At 49.5% G+C, this 16,829-nt stretch overlaps 1 protein-coding gene across 4 annotated transcripts in view; it reads left to right on the top strand.

Annotated features, from left to right (window-relative positions):
* Positions 1-995: 995 nt before the first annotated feature.
* LOC120933617 (dnaJ homolog subfamily C member 3-like) overlaps positions 996-16,829 on the top strand; it is a 32,244-nt gene continuing 16,410 nt past the window's right edge. Inside the window, exons 1-6 of one of the 4 annotated variants that reach the window (XM_040346921.1) lie at positions 996-1,311; positions 5,598-5,720; positions 9,825-9,938; positions 12,591-12,715; positions 13,114-13,188; positions 15,024-15,167. In XM_040346921.1, the coding sequence (XP_040202855.1) occupies positions 5,639-5,720; positions 9,825-9,938; positions 12,591-12,715; positions 13,114-13,188; positions 15,024-15,167 (540 nt within the window). In that variant the 5' untranslated portion in view covers positions 996-1,311; positions 5,598-5,638. Of the gene's footprint in view, positions 1,312-1,382; positions 1,438-5,594; positions 5,721-9,824; positions 9,939-12,590; positions 12,716-13,113; positions 13,189-15,023; positions 15,168-16,829 lie in introns of those variants that run through there. The other 3 variants (XM_040346920.1, XM_040346919.1, XM_040346918.1) reach the window with 3 other exon arrangements.

Here is a 16,829-nt window from a genome sequence, read left to right as displayed (position 1 = left end):
AGGATTACCCATCACTTTGTAGAGATTTCCTCTCACTTCTGCCAATGGGGACACCGGTCCTGCCTACCCTAAATTGCTGAAGATTTCCTTTTTACTTCCTGTTGTGTCATTAGGACAGGAAACAAAGGAAAATTTGCCAATGGGGACACCGGGTCTGTCTAACCTGATTTGCTGAAGATTTATTTTTACTTCCTATTGTGTCACCAGGACAGGAAACACAGGAAAATCTGCCAATGGGGACACTGAGTCTGTCTAACCTGATTAGCTGAACATTTCCTTTTTACTTCCTAATGTTCCGGTGACCACTGGGGAAGGATTACACTTCACTTTGTACAGATTTCCTCTCACTTCTGCCACTGGGGACACCGGTTCTGTCTCCCCTGATTTTCTGAATATCTATTTTACTTCCTGTTGTGTCACTGGGACAGGAAATGAGTGAAAATCTGGCAATAGCGACACTGGGGATGAGGTGGCAACCCTACTAATGGTTGAAGATTTATTTTTACTTCCTGCTGTGTCACCAGTGCAGGAAATGAAGGGGAATATACCAATGGAGACACTGGGTCTGTCTACCCTCGTTTTCTGAAGATTTATTTTACTTCCTGTTGTGTCACCGGGACAGGAAATTAGTGGAAATCTGTAGTACTTCAGTCTGTGCTCTAGGGGGCGCCCTCATCCCTTCCCACACAGGAGTGCAGGAATGTATGCCACTCCCTGTCCAGCCAATCACAGCCACAAACAGAAAGACTTCTACGCGCAGCAGCCAATAAGCGCGAGGGGAAGGCGGGACTTTCTCTAATGCTAGAGGTGGGCGCGCCGTAGCTAATGAGAAAGAGTCTCGATGAACCGTGGAAAGGCTGGACGTGGCCCAGCTTAGTGATTGGCAGCCGGAGGACTCGCAGCCAATGAGAGACCACGAGGTGACGAGAATCTGCTGTGTGAGTGACAGCAACACATTGCGAGCCGCTCAACAGCCAATAAGAACCGGGCAGGTGTCGCGCCTGCCAACCAATGAAAAGTGAAGAAGAAGGGTTGGTTTGGCCAATAAGAAGCCTCCCACAGCGTCGCTAGGATACCTGGATGAAGATATTGAGAAGTGAAAGGAGGGTGTGACTCCATGTTTACATGGGTTTTCTGACACCTGGCCAATCAGGACAGCCCACGATGTGGTAGCCTGACTTCTGATTGGCCAGGGGGTCCGGAAGCCTGGAGCTGGTTGGCGGGGTGTGTAAAATTGACATCCGGAAGCGGAAGTGGTGCGGGAACTGTAGGTACAGAGGATGTACAGTGCAGAGTGACAGAGGAGAGAAGGTAATGTGTGTCCCCTCCCCTAATACCCCTCTGTCTGTGGTCATGTGACTGTATGGCTGTCTAGGTGTACCTGAGTACAGGTCACCATGGGGATAGAATGGAGAATAGTCCTCAGTATGGAAGGAGGTGTATTGGGTGCTACTTCATTAGGTGCTCCACACAGGGGGAGGTCTGTGGTCAGTGACTCTATGAACCCCGTCATTCAGTTTTGTTGACCAGTGCCCCCCGTCATTCAGTTTGGTTGGCCCTGTACGCGCCGTCGTTTAGTTTTGGTGGCCCCGTGCCCTCGTCATTTAGTTTTGGTGGCCCCGTGCCCCTGTCATTTAGTTTTGGTGGCCCCGTGCCCCTGTCATTTAGTTTTGGTGGCCCCCTGCCCCCGTCATTTAGTATTGGTGGCCCCGTTCCCCCCCCCCCCCCCGTCATTTAGTTTTGGTGGCCCCGTGCCCCGTCATTTAGTTTTGGTGGCATCGTGCCCTCCATCATTCAGTTTTGGTGGTCCCTTGTGCCTCCGTCATTCAGTTTTGGTGGCCCCGTGCCCTCCATCATTCAGTTTTGGTGGCCCCCTGTGCCTCCGTCATTCAGTTTTGGTGGCCCCGTGCCCTCCATCATTCAGTTTTGGTGGCCCCGTGCCCTCCATCATTCAGTTTTGGTGGCCCCGTGCCCTCCATCATTCAGTTTTGGTGGCCCCGTGCCCTCCATCATTCAGTTTTAGTGGTCCCCTGTGCCCTTGTCATTTAGTTTTGGTGGCCCCTTACCCTTGTCCACTTTTGGTGGCCTTGAGCCCCTTGTCAATTAAGTTTTGGTGGACCCGTGTCCCCGTCATTCAGTTTTGTTGGTCCCCTGTCATTTAGCTTTGGTGGCCCCTTTCCCTTCTCCACTTTTGGTGGCCCTTTGCCCTCCGTCACTCCGTTTTGGTGACACTCTGCCCCTAATCTTCCAGTCTTGGTGATCCCGTGTGCTCGGTCTCCTAGTTTTTGGGACCCTGTGATCCTCTGTCCTGGTCAAAGACATCCATGATAATGCCCAGTTGTGGTGCCCCCCCCCCCATGCCCCCAGTTGTCTAGGTTTAGTTACTGTGTGGTTTCAGTTTCTAGTTTTTGTGACCCCCCCCCCCCCCAATATAGACCAGAGGTATGGAAATAAAATTCACAGAGGTCGAGTCTCATTTTTGTGCAATGACCCACATCTGCCATATCAAAGCCCCTCCCCACCCCATACATTACACTTTCCCCTTTACATCAGTGTCCTCAGTCCTCCCACCTTTATATCACAGCCCTCCCCCCTTTATATCACAGCCCTCCCCCCTTTATATCACAGCCCTCCCCACCCCATACATTACACTTTCCCCTTTACATCAGTGTCCTCAGTCCTCCCACCTTTATATCACAGCCCTCCCCCCTTTATATCCCAGCCCCCCCCCCCCTTTATATCACAGCCCTCCCCACCCCATACATTACACTTTCCCCTTTACATCAGTGTCCTCAGTCCTCCCACCTTTATATCACAGCCCTCCCCCCTTTATATCACAGCCCCCCCCCCTTTATATCACAGCCCTCCCCACCCCATACATTACACTTTCCCCTTTACATCAGTGTCCTCAGTCCTCCCACCTTTATATCACAGCCCTCCCCCCTTTATATCACAGCCCCCCCCCCTTTATATCACAGCCCTCCCCACCCCATACATTACACTTTCCCCTTTACATCAGTGTCCTCAGTCCTCCCACCTTTATATCACAGCCCTCCCCCCTTTATATCACAGCCCCCCCCCCTTTATATCACAGCCCTCCCCACCCCATACATTACACTTTCCCCTTTACATCAGTGTCCTCAGTCCTCCCACCTTTATATCACAGCCCTCCCCCCTTTATATCACAGCCCTCCCCCCTTTATATCACAGCCCTCCCCACCCCATACATTACACTTTCCCCTTTACATCAGTGTCCTCAGTCCTCCCCCTTTTTATATCACAGCCCTCCCCCTTTATATCACAGCCCTCCCCCCTTTATATCACAGCCTTCTTCATATCACAGTCTCCCCTTCACACCACAATGCTGCCTTTTAAATAGCAGAACCCCCATTTATATTACAGCACCCTCTTCACATCACATCACAGCCCATTTCACACACATTACATTTCAGTGACCAGTTTACATCTAAGTCCCGCGTTTACGTCACAGGCCTCCTTTACAATACAGCGTCTCCTTTACTCCTCAGTACCCCCCTAACATCACAGCCCCCCCCATTTACATCCCAGTTCCCACCTTACATCCCAGTCCCTTTGACAACCACCCTTTTCTTATTTCGCAGTACCCTTTAAAACCCTGCATTCCTTGCATCCCAGTCCCCTTCACAGCCCCCCCATCCTTACATTCCAGTCCTCTTCACAGCCCCCCTCTTCCTTGCATCCTAGTCCCTTTAAAAGCCCCCCTCCTTGCATTCCAGTCCTCTTCACATCCCTCCTATCATGTATCCCAGTCCCCTTCAAACCCCCCTCCCCTGCTTGCATCCCAGTACCCCCTCCCCTTTCTTGCTTTCCAGTACCCTTCACACCCATCCTTGCATGTATCCCTGTCCCCTTCAAAGCCCCCCCTTCCTGGCTTTCTATTCCCTTTCACAGCCCCCCCCTTCCTTGTATCCTAGTCAGCTTCATTGCATTGCTGTCCCCTTCACAGCTCCTCCCCTTTCTTCCACCCCAGTCCCCTTCAAAGCCCGCCCTCCTTGCACTCCAGTCCCCTTCAAAGCCCACCCTCCTTGCACTCCAGTCCCCTTCAAAGCCCACCCTCCTTGCACTCCAGTCCCCTTCAAAGCCCCCCCCCTTGCACTCCAGTCCCCTTCAAAGCCCACCCCCCCTGCACTCCAGTCCACTTCAAAGCCCACCTTCCTTGCACTCCAGTCCCCTTCAAAGCCCACCCTCCTTGCACTCCAGTCCCCTTCAAAGCCCACCCTCCTTGCACTCCAGTCCCCTTCAAAGCCCACCATCCTTGCACTCCAGTCCCCTTCAAAGCCCACCCTCCTTGCACTCCAGTCCCCTTCAAAGCCCCCCTCCTTTCACTCCAGTCCACTTCAAAGCCCACCTTCCCTGCACTCCAGTCCCCTTCAAAGCCCACCCTCCTTGCACTCCAGTCCCCTTCAAAGCCCACCCTCCTTGCACTCCAGTCCCCTTCAAAGCCCACCCTCCTTTCACGCCAGTCCCCTTCAAAGCCCCCCCTCCTTTCACGCCAGTCCCCTTCAAAGCCCCCCCTCCTTTCACGCCAGTCCCCTTCAAAGCCCCCCCCTCCTTTCACGCCAGTCCCCTTCAAAGCCCCCCTCTCCTTTCACTCCAGTCCCCTTCAAAGCCCCCCCCCTCCTTTCACTCCAGCCCCCTTCAAAGCCCACCCTCCTTGCACTCCAGTCCCCTTCAAAGCCCCCCTCCTTTCCTTGCTTTTCGGTCCCCTTCACAGCCCCCCTTCCTTGTATCCTAGTCCCCTTCAAACCTCCCCTTCCTTGCATTGCAGTCCCCATTCACAGCCACCCCACCTTCCTTGTATTCCCCCAGTCCCCCGATGTCCTTGCATCACATTTTCATTTCCAATCGTAGCCCTTCTGCAGCCTATCCTATCCAATCTTACTAACAGTTGGTAGGAAGAATGCGTGGCATGTCTGGACAGAGGGCAGAACCGCCCCAACTTTTCATGTTAACAGGCAGGTGATGGGTTGCTAGGACCGCTCCGTGGTCCTAGCAACAAATCGCAAGCTTATCAACTTGAATATCCTCTGTCCAGATATGCCACGCCTTCTTCCTACCAACTGTTGTAAGGATAAAAGCTGTGGTGGGGGAAGGAGGACATCAAGCAGGAGAGGACACTCAGGCTCCTAAATGGCGGAGCCGCAGTCCGGATAGGACCATCTTTTCGTCCATTAATGATGCCTGCCATAGACCCTGTTCATTCGGTTTTGGGTACACCTAGCTCCCCCCGTCATCCACTTTTAGACACTCTGTTCCCCCCAATAGTTAAGTTATGGGGACCCTGTTCCCCCAGGTATCCAGTCTTGGTGATCCCATGTGCTTGGTATCCTAGTTTTGGTGATCCCGTGAAGCTCTGTGGGCCCCATCAGGCTCTTTCTTTCTTCCCCTCTCCCACTCCACCCTTCCTCTTTCTCTATCTCCCCCCCTCCCTCTCTCTCCACCTTAGCATCTGTCCTTCTCTCTCCTTCTCCGTTTTCTCTCTCTCCCTCCCTCTCCATCCTAGTTCCCCCCCCCCCTCCCCATTTATTAATAATTTTTTTCTCCCCCTCTATTAGCAGGAAGAGGACTGTGTCATCCCGGACCAAACTGCCCAGCCGGCATGGAGAGAGAGCGGCGCGGTGTGAGCGGAGTCCTGTCCTCTCTCTCCCTCCTCTGTGTCATCCTGGACCTACAGCTGGATGGTGAGACTGTCGTTATTAAGGACACTAGTGACCAGAAGTAAAAATGTGTGAAATGAGGCAGCAGGGTTTTCATGGTACCGTCTGACGATATTGACAAATTGGTATTAAAAACAAAAGGTTTTATTACAAACATTATACATTTTAAAACAATCCCATAGATTTAGGATTACCGTATATACTCGAGTATAAGCCGAGTTTTTCAGCACATTTATTTTTTTGTGCTGAAAATGCCCCCCTCGGCTTATACTCGAGTCACCTTTTTGCGCCTGGACTTTGGGGAGCCGGTACCGGCCACTTTTCCGCTGCAGGTGTGCAACGTTTTTTTGTCCGGGAGACCTACGGCCGGGGAGCAACGATTTTCCAAACCCGGGCACCCCTTCCGTAGACTCCCATGTTAAACTGTAATTTCTCCGGTAAATTTGGGGACCCGGTACTGGCCGGTCATAGGTCCCCTGGACCCGGAACTTGGCACACATGTAGCCCTATTTCTCCTCTACAAGTGTGCAAAGTTTGTTCTCTGGGGGACCTATGGCTGGGGAGCACCGATTTTTCAAACCCGGGCACCCCTTCCATAGACTCCCATGTTAAACGTCAGCCTAGTCATGGGCACATGGACACAGTGAGGCATGGGCACATGGACACAGTGAGGCATGGGCACATGGACACAGTGAGGCATGGGCACATATTTTTTTCCATTTTTTTGTGGTAAAATTAGGTGCCTCGGATTATATTTGGGTCGGCTTATACTCGAGTATATAAGGTATATAAAAATACAATACACGGGAATAGAAAGTTTGAATCCCTCTCGATGGTTCCTACACCCCCACTAGGAAAAACTTCTGATTGAGAAGCAGCTCGAGAAGTAGTGTAGGTGTGGGCCCCACCAGGCTCTCAACGCGTTTTGCGGTTGGCCGCTTCTTCAGGAGATTAAAGGAGGAAAATACACTAAAATGCAAATGAAGACACATGAATATTCATATATATGGTTACATAGCAGATGCATAAAGTATACTTTGTACTAGGGTTGTCCCGATACCGATACTAGTATTGGGACCGATACTGAGCATTTGCGCGAGTACTTGTACTCGCGCAAATGCTCCCGATGCTTCACCCGATACTTTTTTTTTTTTAGAGAGCGAGGGGGCGGAGAGCGGCGCAGAACAGTCCTCAAAGAGAAAGCCAAGACCTCATCCCCCGCCGCCACCGCCGTCTAGTTGATAAGCGCGGGGAACAATACAGCTTTCATTTGAATAGCTGTGTGCTCCCGCGCCTCGTCATATATAGCCCCTCCCCTTTGTCCGGGCACTTTGATAGACAGATCACCCATCCCAGGATTGGCGGGGAACACACAGCTATTCAAATGAAAGCTGTAATGTTCCCCGCGCTGATCAACTCGGGGCGACAGGGGATCGAGGGCTTGGCTTTCTCTTTGGGGACATGGCTGCATTTGTGGGGGACATGGCTGCATTTGTGGGGGACATGGCTGCATTTGTGGGGGACATGGCTGCATTTGGGGACACATTTAAAAAAAAGTATTGGTATCGGCGAGTACATGAAAAAAAGTATCGGTACTTGTACTCGGTCCTAAAAAAGTGGTATCGGGACAACCCTACTTTGTACATATATTTGTATATATTGCTTAAACAGGATGATATGAGAAAAGCAGCCACAAAGGGCGTCCTATCTATCTATCTATCTATCTATCTATCTATCTATCTATCTATCTATCTATCTATCTATCTATCTATTATATATGTGTATGATATTCAGTGTGATCCCTCTAAAGCAGGGATCCTCAAACTATGGCCCTCCAGCTGTTGCAGAACTACAAATCCCATGAGGCATTGCAAAACTCTGACATTCGCAGACATGACTAGGCATGATGGGAATTGTAGTTCCTGAACACCTGGAGGGCCGTAGTTTGAAGACCCATGGTCTAAAGGAAGATTGTAGTGTTGGCCGACAATCTACTTTTAGATGGATCACATTGAAATGAACATTAGTCTAGTTCTGGTTGCAGGTAAAAATATAGACCACATATCAATAAAATATATATATAAGATATGTGGTTATATTTTTACCTGCCAGTACAGTAGACTAATGTTCAATTCAATGTGATCCATCTAAAAGTAGATTGTTGGCCAACACTACAATTGTTTTATTTTAGAGGGATCACACTGAATATTATATATATATATATATTTCAAACTTTCTATTCTCATGTATTTTTATGTAATCCTATATCTATGGATTGTTTTTTTAATATGTATAATGTCTGTAATAAAACTTTCTGTTTATAATACCATCTAATTTGTCAATGATGTCATAAGATGTTACCATGAAAATCGCGTTGCTCCATTTCACTCCAATTTTCTTCCATGTTTTGGGATGAGGGTACCTGTATATTATACTAATTATAATCTTTATCCACTAAGCAGTCTTTTTCAATGTATGACCATCAGAAAAAAATGTCCCCTTTACATATGTGTAAATCAGTCATGAAGTGGACCTGTGCTTGGTTACCCTTTAAGTCAGGGGTAGGCAACCTCAGCCCTTCAGCTGTGGTGAAGATACAAATCCCATCATACCTCTAGGAGTCATGCCTGTGATTCTCAGGGTCTTGCAATGTCTCATGGGACTTGTAGTTTCAAAACAGCTGGAGGGCCGAGGTTGCCTACCCCTGCTTTAAAGGGGTTGTAAACCCTTCTGTTTTTTCACCTTAATGCTTCCTATGCATTAAGGTGAAAAAACTTCTGGCATGACCACCCCCCACTGTTTTACTTACCTGAGCCCCGTATTTCCCTCGGCGGACAAGCGTTCTCCCTCTCTCCACGGGGTCCTGGCTCTTGATTGGATAGATTGATAGCAGTGCAGCCATTGGCCCCCACTGCTGTCAATCAAATCCAATGATGTGGGGGGGCGGTGCCAAGTCCAGCATTCGTGTCTATGAACGCAAATGCTGGACTCGGGAATGTGCCCACAAGGTAACCCCCCCCCCCCCCCCTGGAGAGATCTTGTCTTAGGGGGTTATCTGATGCAAGGAGGAGCTGTGAGGGACCCTAGAAGTCGAGGATTGGGGGGCCATTCTCTGCAAAACAAGCTGCACAGTGGAGGTTAGTATCACATGTATGTTATTTAAAAAAAAAAATAAAGGTTTACAATCACTTTAACTAGGGTTGTCCAGATACCGATACTAGTATCAGTATCGGGACCGATACCGAGTATTTGCGGGAGTACTCGTACTCGCGCAAATGCTCCCGATACCTAAATAGAATACTTTTTTTGTATTTATCAACATGTTCTATGAAAATTCTTTGAGTTTTTTACTACTGCGTGACAAGCAAATAAAACATTTTTATTCATTTTTACTCATTTTTATTCTTTTATAATGTCTTGAGTTAGAGTTCTTCATAATTCTAAAGAAAATATCCTTAGTCTGTATTGTGGTTTGAAAACTGTCACATGACATTTAAAAAAAGTATCGGTATTCGGTATCGGCGACTACATGAAAAAAAGTATCGGTACTTGTACTCGGTCCTAAAAAAGTGGTATCGGGACAACCCTAACTTTAACCACTTCACCCCCCTGGACCATTAGGCAGCTAAAGGACCTTGCCACTTTTTGCGATTCGGCACTGCGTCGCTTTAACTGACAATTGCGCGGTTGTGCAACGTGGCTCCCAAACAAAATTGGCTTTTTTTTCCACAAATAGAGCTTTCTTTTGGTGGTATTTGATCACCTCTGCGGTTTTTATTTTTTGCGCCACGTCGCACGACCGCGCAATTGTCAGTTAAAGCGACGCAGTGCCGATTTGCAAAAAAGGGGCCTGGTCCTTTAGCTGCATTTTGGTCCGGGGTCTTAAGTGGTTAATAGGAGATGCTGCATCCAAAGAAACGCAGCGCAATGCAAAGTAGGACAAACGCAGCCTCTGAACCGCCACGTGTAGTTCCCAGTTAGAGCCACTCCCTTTCTTTTCTTTTTCTCTCTGATCTACATCTGACGTGTGTTCCAAAGGAGTTGTGTTTGCGTTGAATTCACTCCAATTGTAAACTTTCTGGGAGTTGTCTTGTAACCTCGGGTCTCTGACGCATCTTATTTACCCAGCAGGAGCGCTGGCGACCAGCCAGGCTGAAATCGAGAGCCACCTGGAGATGGGCCGCAAGCTCCTGGCTGCTGGACAACTGGCCGAAGCGCTGTCTCATTATCACTCCGCTGTGGGTGAGTATATCATCGTGTTCACAGAGTTAGAGATTCTGATAGCAGCTAAATCCATCCTTCGCATAAGTACTTACATCACAGTTCTGTTCTGATTCCCTTTAATAAACAGACATAAAACCCTTAACAGGTGTAGGGTGTTCTTCATGTTCAGCACTACCTTCTCCAATAGCCACAGAGGATATAAATCTACTTTGTGAGCACCAGATGCTTTTACAAACACAGATATCACCTTGTAAAAGCAGCCGTGGCATCTTCACTGTGCTGTACATAGCCTGTGCAGAAAGCAGGGGGAGGGGCCCAGCAGCTCCAACTACTACAGGAGGGGGGCGGAGACAAGACCAGTCACCCTGCACAAGGAGAGGGACCTGTCTTTATTACAGGAGGGGGTGGAGACGAGACCAGTCACCCTGCACAAGGAGAAGGATCGGTTTTTATTACAGGAGGGGGCGGAGACGAGACCTGTCACCCTACACAAGGAGAGGGACCAGTCTTTATTACAGGAGGGGGCGGAGACAAAGCCAGTCACCCTGCACAAGGAGAAGGATCGGTTTTTATTACAGGAGGGAGTGGAGACAAGACCTTTCACCCTGCACAAGGAGAGGGACCGGTCTTTATTACAGGAGGGGGCGGAGACAAGACCTTTCACCCTGCACAAGGAGAGGGACCAGCCTTTATTACAGGAGGGGACGGAGACAGGACCAGTCCCCCTGCACAAGGAGAGGCACTGGTCTTTTTTACAGGAGGGGGTGGAGACAGGACCAGTCACCCTGCACAAGGAGAGGCACTGTTCTTTTTTACAGGAGGGGGTGGAGATGAGACCAGTCACCCTGCACAAGGAGAGGGACCGGTCTTTATTACAGGAGGGGGCGGAGACAGGACCAGTCACCCTGCACAAGGAGAGGGACCGGTCTTTATTACAGGAGGGGGCGGAGACAGGACCAGTCACCCTGCACAAGGAGAGGGACCGGTCTTTATTACAGGAGGGGGCGGAGACAAGACCAGTCACCCTGCACAAGGAGAGGGACCGGTCTTTATTACAGGAGGGGGCGGAGACAAGACCAGTCACCCTGCACAAGGAGAGGGACCGGTCTTTATTACAGGAGAGGACGGAGACAAGACCTGTCGCCCTGCACAAAGAGAGGGACCGGTCTTTATTACAGGAGGGGGCGGAGACGAGACCAGTCACCCTGCACAAGGAGAGGGACCGGTCTTTATTACAGGAGGGGGCGGAGACGAGACCAGTCACCCTGCACAAGGAGAGGGACCGGTCTTTATTACAGGAGGGGGCGGAGACAAGACCAGTCACCCTGCACAAGGAGAGGGACCAGTCTTTATTACAGGAGGGGCGGAGACGAGACCAGTCACCCTGCACAAGGAGAGGGACCAGCCTTTATTACAGGAGGGGGCGGAGACGAGACCAATCACCCTGCACAAAGAGAGGACCGGTCTTTATTTCAGGAGGGGGCGGAGACAAAACCAGTCACCCTGCACAAGGTGAGGGACAGGTCTTTATTACAGGAGGGGGCGGAGACGAGACCAGTCACACTGCACAAGGAGAGGCACCGGTCTTTTTTACAGGAGAGGACGGAGACAAGACCTGTCACCCTGCACAAAGAGAGGGACCGGTCTTTATTACAGGAGGGGGCAGAAACAAGACCAGTCACCCTGCACAAGGAGAGGGACCGGTCTTTATTACAGGAGGGGGCGGAGACAGGACCAGTCACCCTGCACAAGGAGAGGGACCAGTCTTTATTACAGGCGGGGGCGGAGACAAGACCAGTCACCCTGCACAAGGAGAGGGACCAGTCTTTATTACAGGAGGGGGCAGAGACAAGACCAGTCACCCTGCACAAGGAGAGGGACCGGTCTTTATTACAGGAGGGGGCGGAGACAGGACCAGTCACCCTGCACAAGGAGAGGGACCGGTCTTTATTACAGGAGGGGGCGGAGACAAGACCAGTCACCCTGCACAAGGAGAGGGACCGTTCTTTTTTACAGGAGCCAATTCATCCAGATCTCCAATCATGTCACTTCTGGTTACTGCACGCCACCATTGGAGATTTTCGTTGAGTTGCTTTTTTGACACAACACCGACATACGTCTACACTTCGGTACACGAAGACTTTGCTGTTTAGACACAGCAGCGGCTAACGAGGAAAAATAATTGTCGCCGCCTTGGAGGCGGCCATTTTGTTGGTTAGTGTCAGAGCGGACTAACAATGTCCATAATCTCGTGTACCGGAGTGTATACGGTTGCCGGTGTGTTGTATCAAAACAGAAAGTTGACGTAATCCCCAATTACTGACCGTAACAGGAAGTGACCTAATCCCCAATTACTGACAGTAACAGGAAGTGACGTAATTGGAGATCTCGATGAATTTACTATTTTGACAGAACAGATGTCCCTCGAACCACACTCCAAATAGGGGGGATATAGGGAGGTGTGTCGCTGACGCGTTTCGAGGCTACAAAGACCTCTTCATCAGAGCCCAGCAGAAGGTTCAGAAGGGCTGGTGTAGGGTATTGGTTCACCTTTTCCTCTTTGTGAAAAGGAGAACTTACACATTAAATGCAAGATTACAGATGTGATTACTCTGTAGAAAATAGTAGTCAGACCCCGCTCACCGCTCACTGTAATGCCTTATTTTGTAGATGGAGACCCCAAAAATTACCTGACGTATTATAAACGGGCCACCGTCTACCTGGCGATGGGAAAATTCAAATCTGCTCTTCCAGATCTCAGCAAAGCCATCGAGCTGAAGCCGGACTTCCTGGCCGTAAGTTACTGAATCTAGTCACTGCCATGGGATGGATACAATGGGTACATGTATTGTGTTTGCTCCTGACGTACCTAGTCTGCCCGGTGCTACCTGTGGGTCACCTTACATAGGCCATTAAACTGGGGCTCCATCCAGAACCTTTTTTGGAAGGAAAGTTATTGATGTCAGCGGGGAGACCTCTTCGGTTCCCAGTATGTCTCTCCGTGACGGCCTGGTCTCCACTGGGATGTCCTCCTTCTTTTTGGAGCGTGTTTTTCAGGTCTGCCAATGAAGTGTTTGGTTGGAGTCCTACCTGGAAAGATAAATTATATGTAAAGGAAACTGTGAGCGGCATAAACAAGGAGTTCCAGCAAAGTTTGTAGTGTTTCTTATATCTTCATGTTTATTATCTCCAGGCCAGACTCCAGAGAGGAAACATCCTTCTGAAGCAAGGGGACACGCAGGACGCCGAGGAGGATTTCCGGGCTGTGGTGAGTCTGCTCTGGTATTGTAGTATGGAGAAGATTGCTCTCTGTGTTCTCATGTCGGTGATGTCACTGCTCTCTAGTAGGGTTGTCCCGATGCCACTTTTTCAAGACAGAGTACAAGTACCGATACTTTTTTTTACAAGTACTCGCTGATACCGATTACCGATACTTTTTTTTATCTCATGTGACAGTGGCACATGTGTTAGTATTTTTATTTTATTTGTAAATGTATTATTTTTTTAAGCTTCCCTTTTTTTTTTCTTTTTTTTTTCTTTTTTTTTAAAGAGGAGGGACGGACAGTGTCAGTGTGTGGGGTGTGTTTTTTTTTTTTATTATTATTTTTTACAATTATTTTTTTTATTATTATTTATTGCAATTCTTTTTATTTTATTTTTATCAGCCCTGTTGGGGGGCTTTGGTGAGATATCAGGGGTCTGAGCATCTCCCCTTTGAGACAGGAAAAGGGGTCTAGGGACACATATTCCCCAATCCCTTTCTCAGCAGCCTCAGCTGCACTGAAAATCAATGGAGAGAAGACAGCGTCTCTTCTCAATTCATTAACTGAAAGATTGTAAACGCAGGTTACGATGTTTCTGTTATGTGAATGGACAGAGTCAGTGATCACTGACACTGTACATTTGGAAAAGGTAGGAGCTGCATTTACCTCTGCTTTCCATCCTGACAGATCGAGGGGGACTTCAGCATGGAGGAGAAGAGAGGGGGACACGGAGGAGAAGAGAGGGGGACAGCAGCATAGAGGAGAAGAGAGGGGGACAGCAGCACAGAAAAGAAAAGAGGGGGACACGGAGGATAAGAGAGGGGGACACGGAGCAGCACGGAGGAGGAGAGAGGGGGACAGCAGCACAGAGGAGAAGAGAGGGGGACACGGAGCAGCACAGAGGGGGACACGGAGCAGCACGGAGGAGATGAGAGGGGGACACAGAGGAGACGAGAGGGGGACACGGAGGAGAAGAGAGGGGGGACAGCAGCACAGAGGAGAAGAGAGGGGGACACGGAGCAGCACGGAGGAGAAGAGAGGGGGACACGGAGCAGCACGGAGGAGAAGAGAGGGGGACACGGAGCAGCACGGAGGAGAAGAGAGGGGGACACGGAGCAGCACGGAGGAGAAGAGAGGGGGACACGGAGCAGCACGGAGGAGAAGAGAGGGGGACACAGAGCAGCATAGAGGGGGACAGCAGCAGAACGGAGGGGGACTGGAGGAGGATACGGGGACAGTCAGCGGTGATCGTGTGTGTGGGAGAGTTACAAGCACCGATCCCCGCTGCTTTCACTAAGACTTTGAAACCTATACAGGGTGATCGGTGCTTGTAACTCTCCCACCACACTAATCACCCTGACTGCCCAGGTATCGGATGAAGCATCAGAGCATTTGTCCAAATACAAGTACTCGGGCAAATGCTCGGTATCAGTACTAGTATTACTAGTATCGGTATCAGGACAACCCTAGTCTCCAGTGATTGGACGGGCTGTGTTCTCGTGAATATGAAGTGTCTGTGATGTCACTGGTCTCCAGTGATTGGACGGGCTGTGTTCTCGTGAATATGAAGTGTCTGTGATGTCACTGGTCTCCAGTGATTGGACGGGCTGTGTTCTCGTGAATATGAAGTGTCTGTGATGTCACTGGTCTCTAGTGATTGGACGGGCTGTGTTCTCGTGTATATGAAGTGTCTGTGATGTCACTGGTCTCTAGTGATTGGACGGGCTGTGTTCTCGTGTATATGAAGTGTCTGTGATGTCACTGGTCTCTAGTGATTGGACGGGCTGTGTTCTCAACAATGTTTTTTCTTACACTTAAGTTGTTTTTCTTTCCCAAACAGTTGCTCAGCAGCCCAACCAATGAGGAGGCCAAGAAACAGCTGGATCGAGTGAGAGAAGTGGAGGAGAGGCACGAGGAGGCGTGGGCAGCGTACGACAGAGAGGATTATGGGGAAGCGATCAGCTTGCTAGAGAAAGTGATTGAGGTAATGAGTGGACGGCATCTGTTACTCGCACTCCTTCTGCCGTCTCCTAATTTACCTGTCAGAGGATTGGTCGTTCTGGCGGCCATTATTGTGCTACACACCTCTGCTGTTTGGTAGATCTCTCTGCCACTTCCTGATTATCTTGCACAGGTTCTTTATCCACTTCCATACTGCACGCCGTTATATGACATCATGGGCTTTCAGTGGTGATATCTGAATGATGGGTGCAGCTACAGTCATCATCCAGATTTAGTTTTTTATGCCAGCAATTCCCTACGCCATAAGAACGATCATAGCTGCTGTTCAGCCACTTGATCGTTCTTACCAGTGACGGGAGGGGACGTCCCCCCCCCTCCTGCCGCCCTCTGGTGCTTCTCTGGGCTCTCCCGTGCGATCGGGTACCCGGAAAAGGAATCTTCCGGCGCCGGAAGGAAGCCATAGAGAAATCTGAGGGACAGATGGTGCCTGGCAATCCTCTGACTCTCGAGGGCCGGGCGCGACATTATGATGTCACATCTGGCCCGCCCGAAGTAAACAAAGCCTGGGACTCGGCTGGAACGCATCAGATCGTTCATTTTTATTAATTTTTTTGATCTCATGCTTTCCAGCCTGGAGGAGAGATGTGGTCTTATTTTCCCCACATCTCTCCATAAAGAGGACCTGTCACACACTATTCCTAGTACAAGGGATATTTACATTCCTTGTAATAGGAATAAAAGTGATCAAAATTCGTATTTATTTATTTTTAAAGGGAAAGTGTAAAAAATAAAATAAACGTTAACGCCCGCGAGCTCGCACGCAGGCAGAAACAAACGCAAACGTAGGATGTGCCCGTATATGTAAACAACGTTCAAACTACACATGTCAGGTATCACTGCGAACGTTACAGCCAGAGCAATCATTCTAGCCCTAGACCTCCTCTGTACCTCAAAACATGTAACCTGTAAACAATTTTAAAGCGCCGCCTATGGAGATTTTTAAGTACCAAAGTTTGGCGCCATTCCATGAGTGTGCGCAATTTTAACTACTTGCCGACCAACCGCTGCAGTTATACGGCGGCAGGTTGGCTCGGCTGCGCGAGATCACGTAGCTATACGTCATCCTGCTATGCAGCCAATAGGGGCACATGCGCCCCCCCCCCCCCGCTCGCTCCCTGGTCCCAACGCGTGCGATCACCGCCAGGCACCCGCGATCGCTCGTTACAGAGCGAGAACCGGGAGCTGTGTGTGTAAACACACAGCTCCCGGTCCTGTCAGTGGGAGAAATACAATGTTTTAAAAGCGATATGTAATTTCCCCCAGTCAGTCCCACCCCCCCCCCCCTTCAGTTAGAACACACCCAGGGAACATACTTAACCCCTTCTTCACCCCCTAGTGTTAACCCCTTCCCTGCCAGTGGCATTTTTATAGTAATCAATGCATTTTTATAGCACCGATCGCTATAAAAATGCCAATGGTCCCAAAAATTTGTCAAAAGTGTCCGATCGGTCGCAGTACCGAAAAAAAATCGCTGATCGCCGCCATTACTAGTAAAAAAAAAAAATATTAATAAAAATGCCAGAAAACGATGCCCTATTTTGTAGACGCTATAACTTTTGCGCAAACCAATCAATAAACACTTATTGCACTTTTTTTTTAATGAAAAATATGTATATGTAAGAAT

This window comes from Rana temporaria, chromosome 3, assembly GCF_905171775.1.
Source record: "Rana temporaria chromosome 3, aRanTem1.1, whole genome shotgun sequence".
Taxonomy (NCBI): Eukaryota; Metazoa; Chordata; class Amphibia; order Anura; family Ranidae; genus Rana; species Rana temporaria.
Note: the sequence above shows the minus strand (reverse complement) of the source record. Positions and strands in the feature narration are given on the sequence as shown.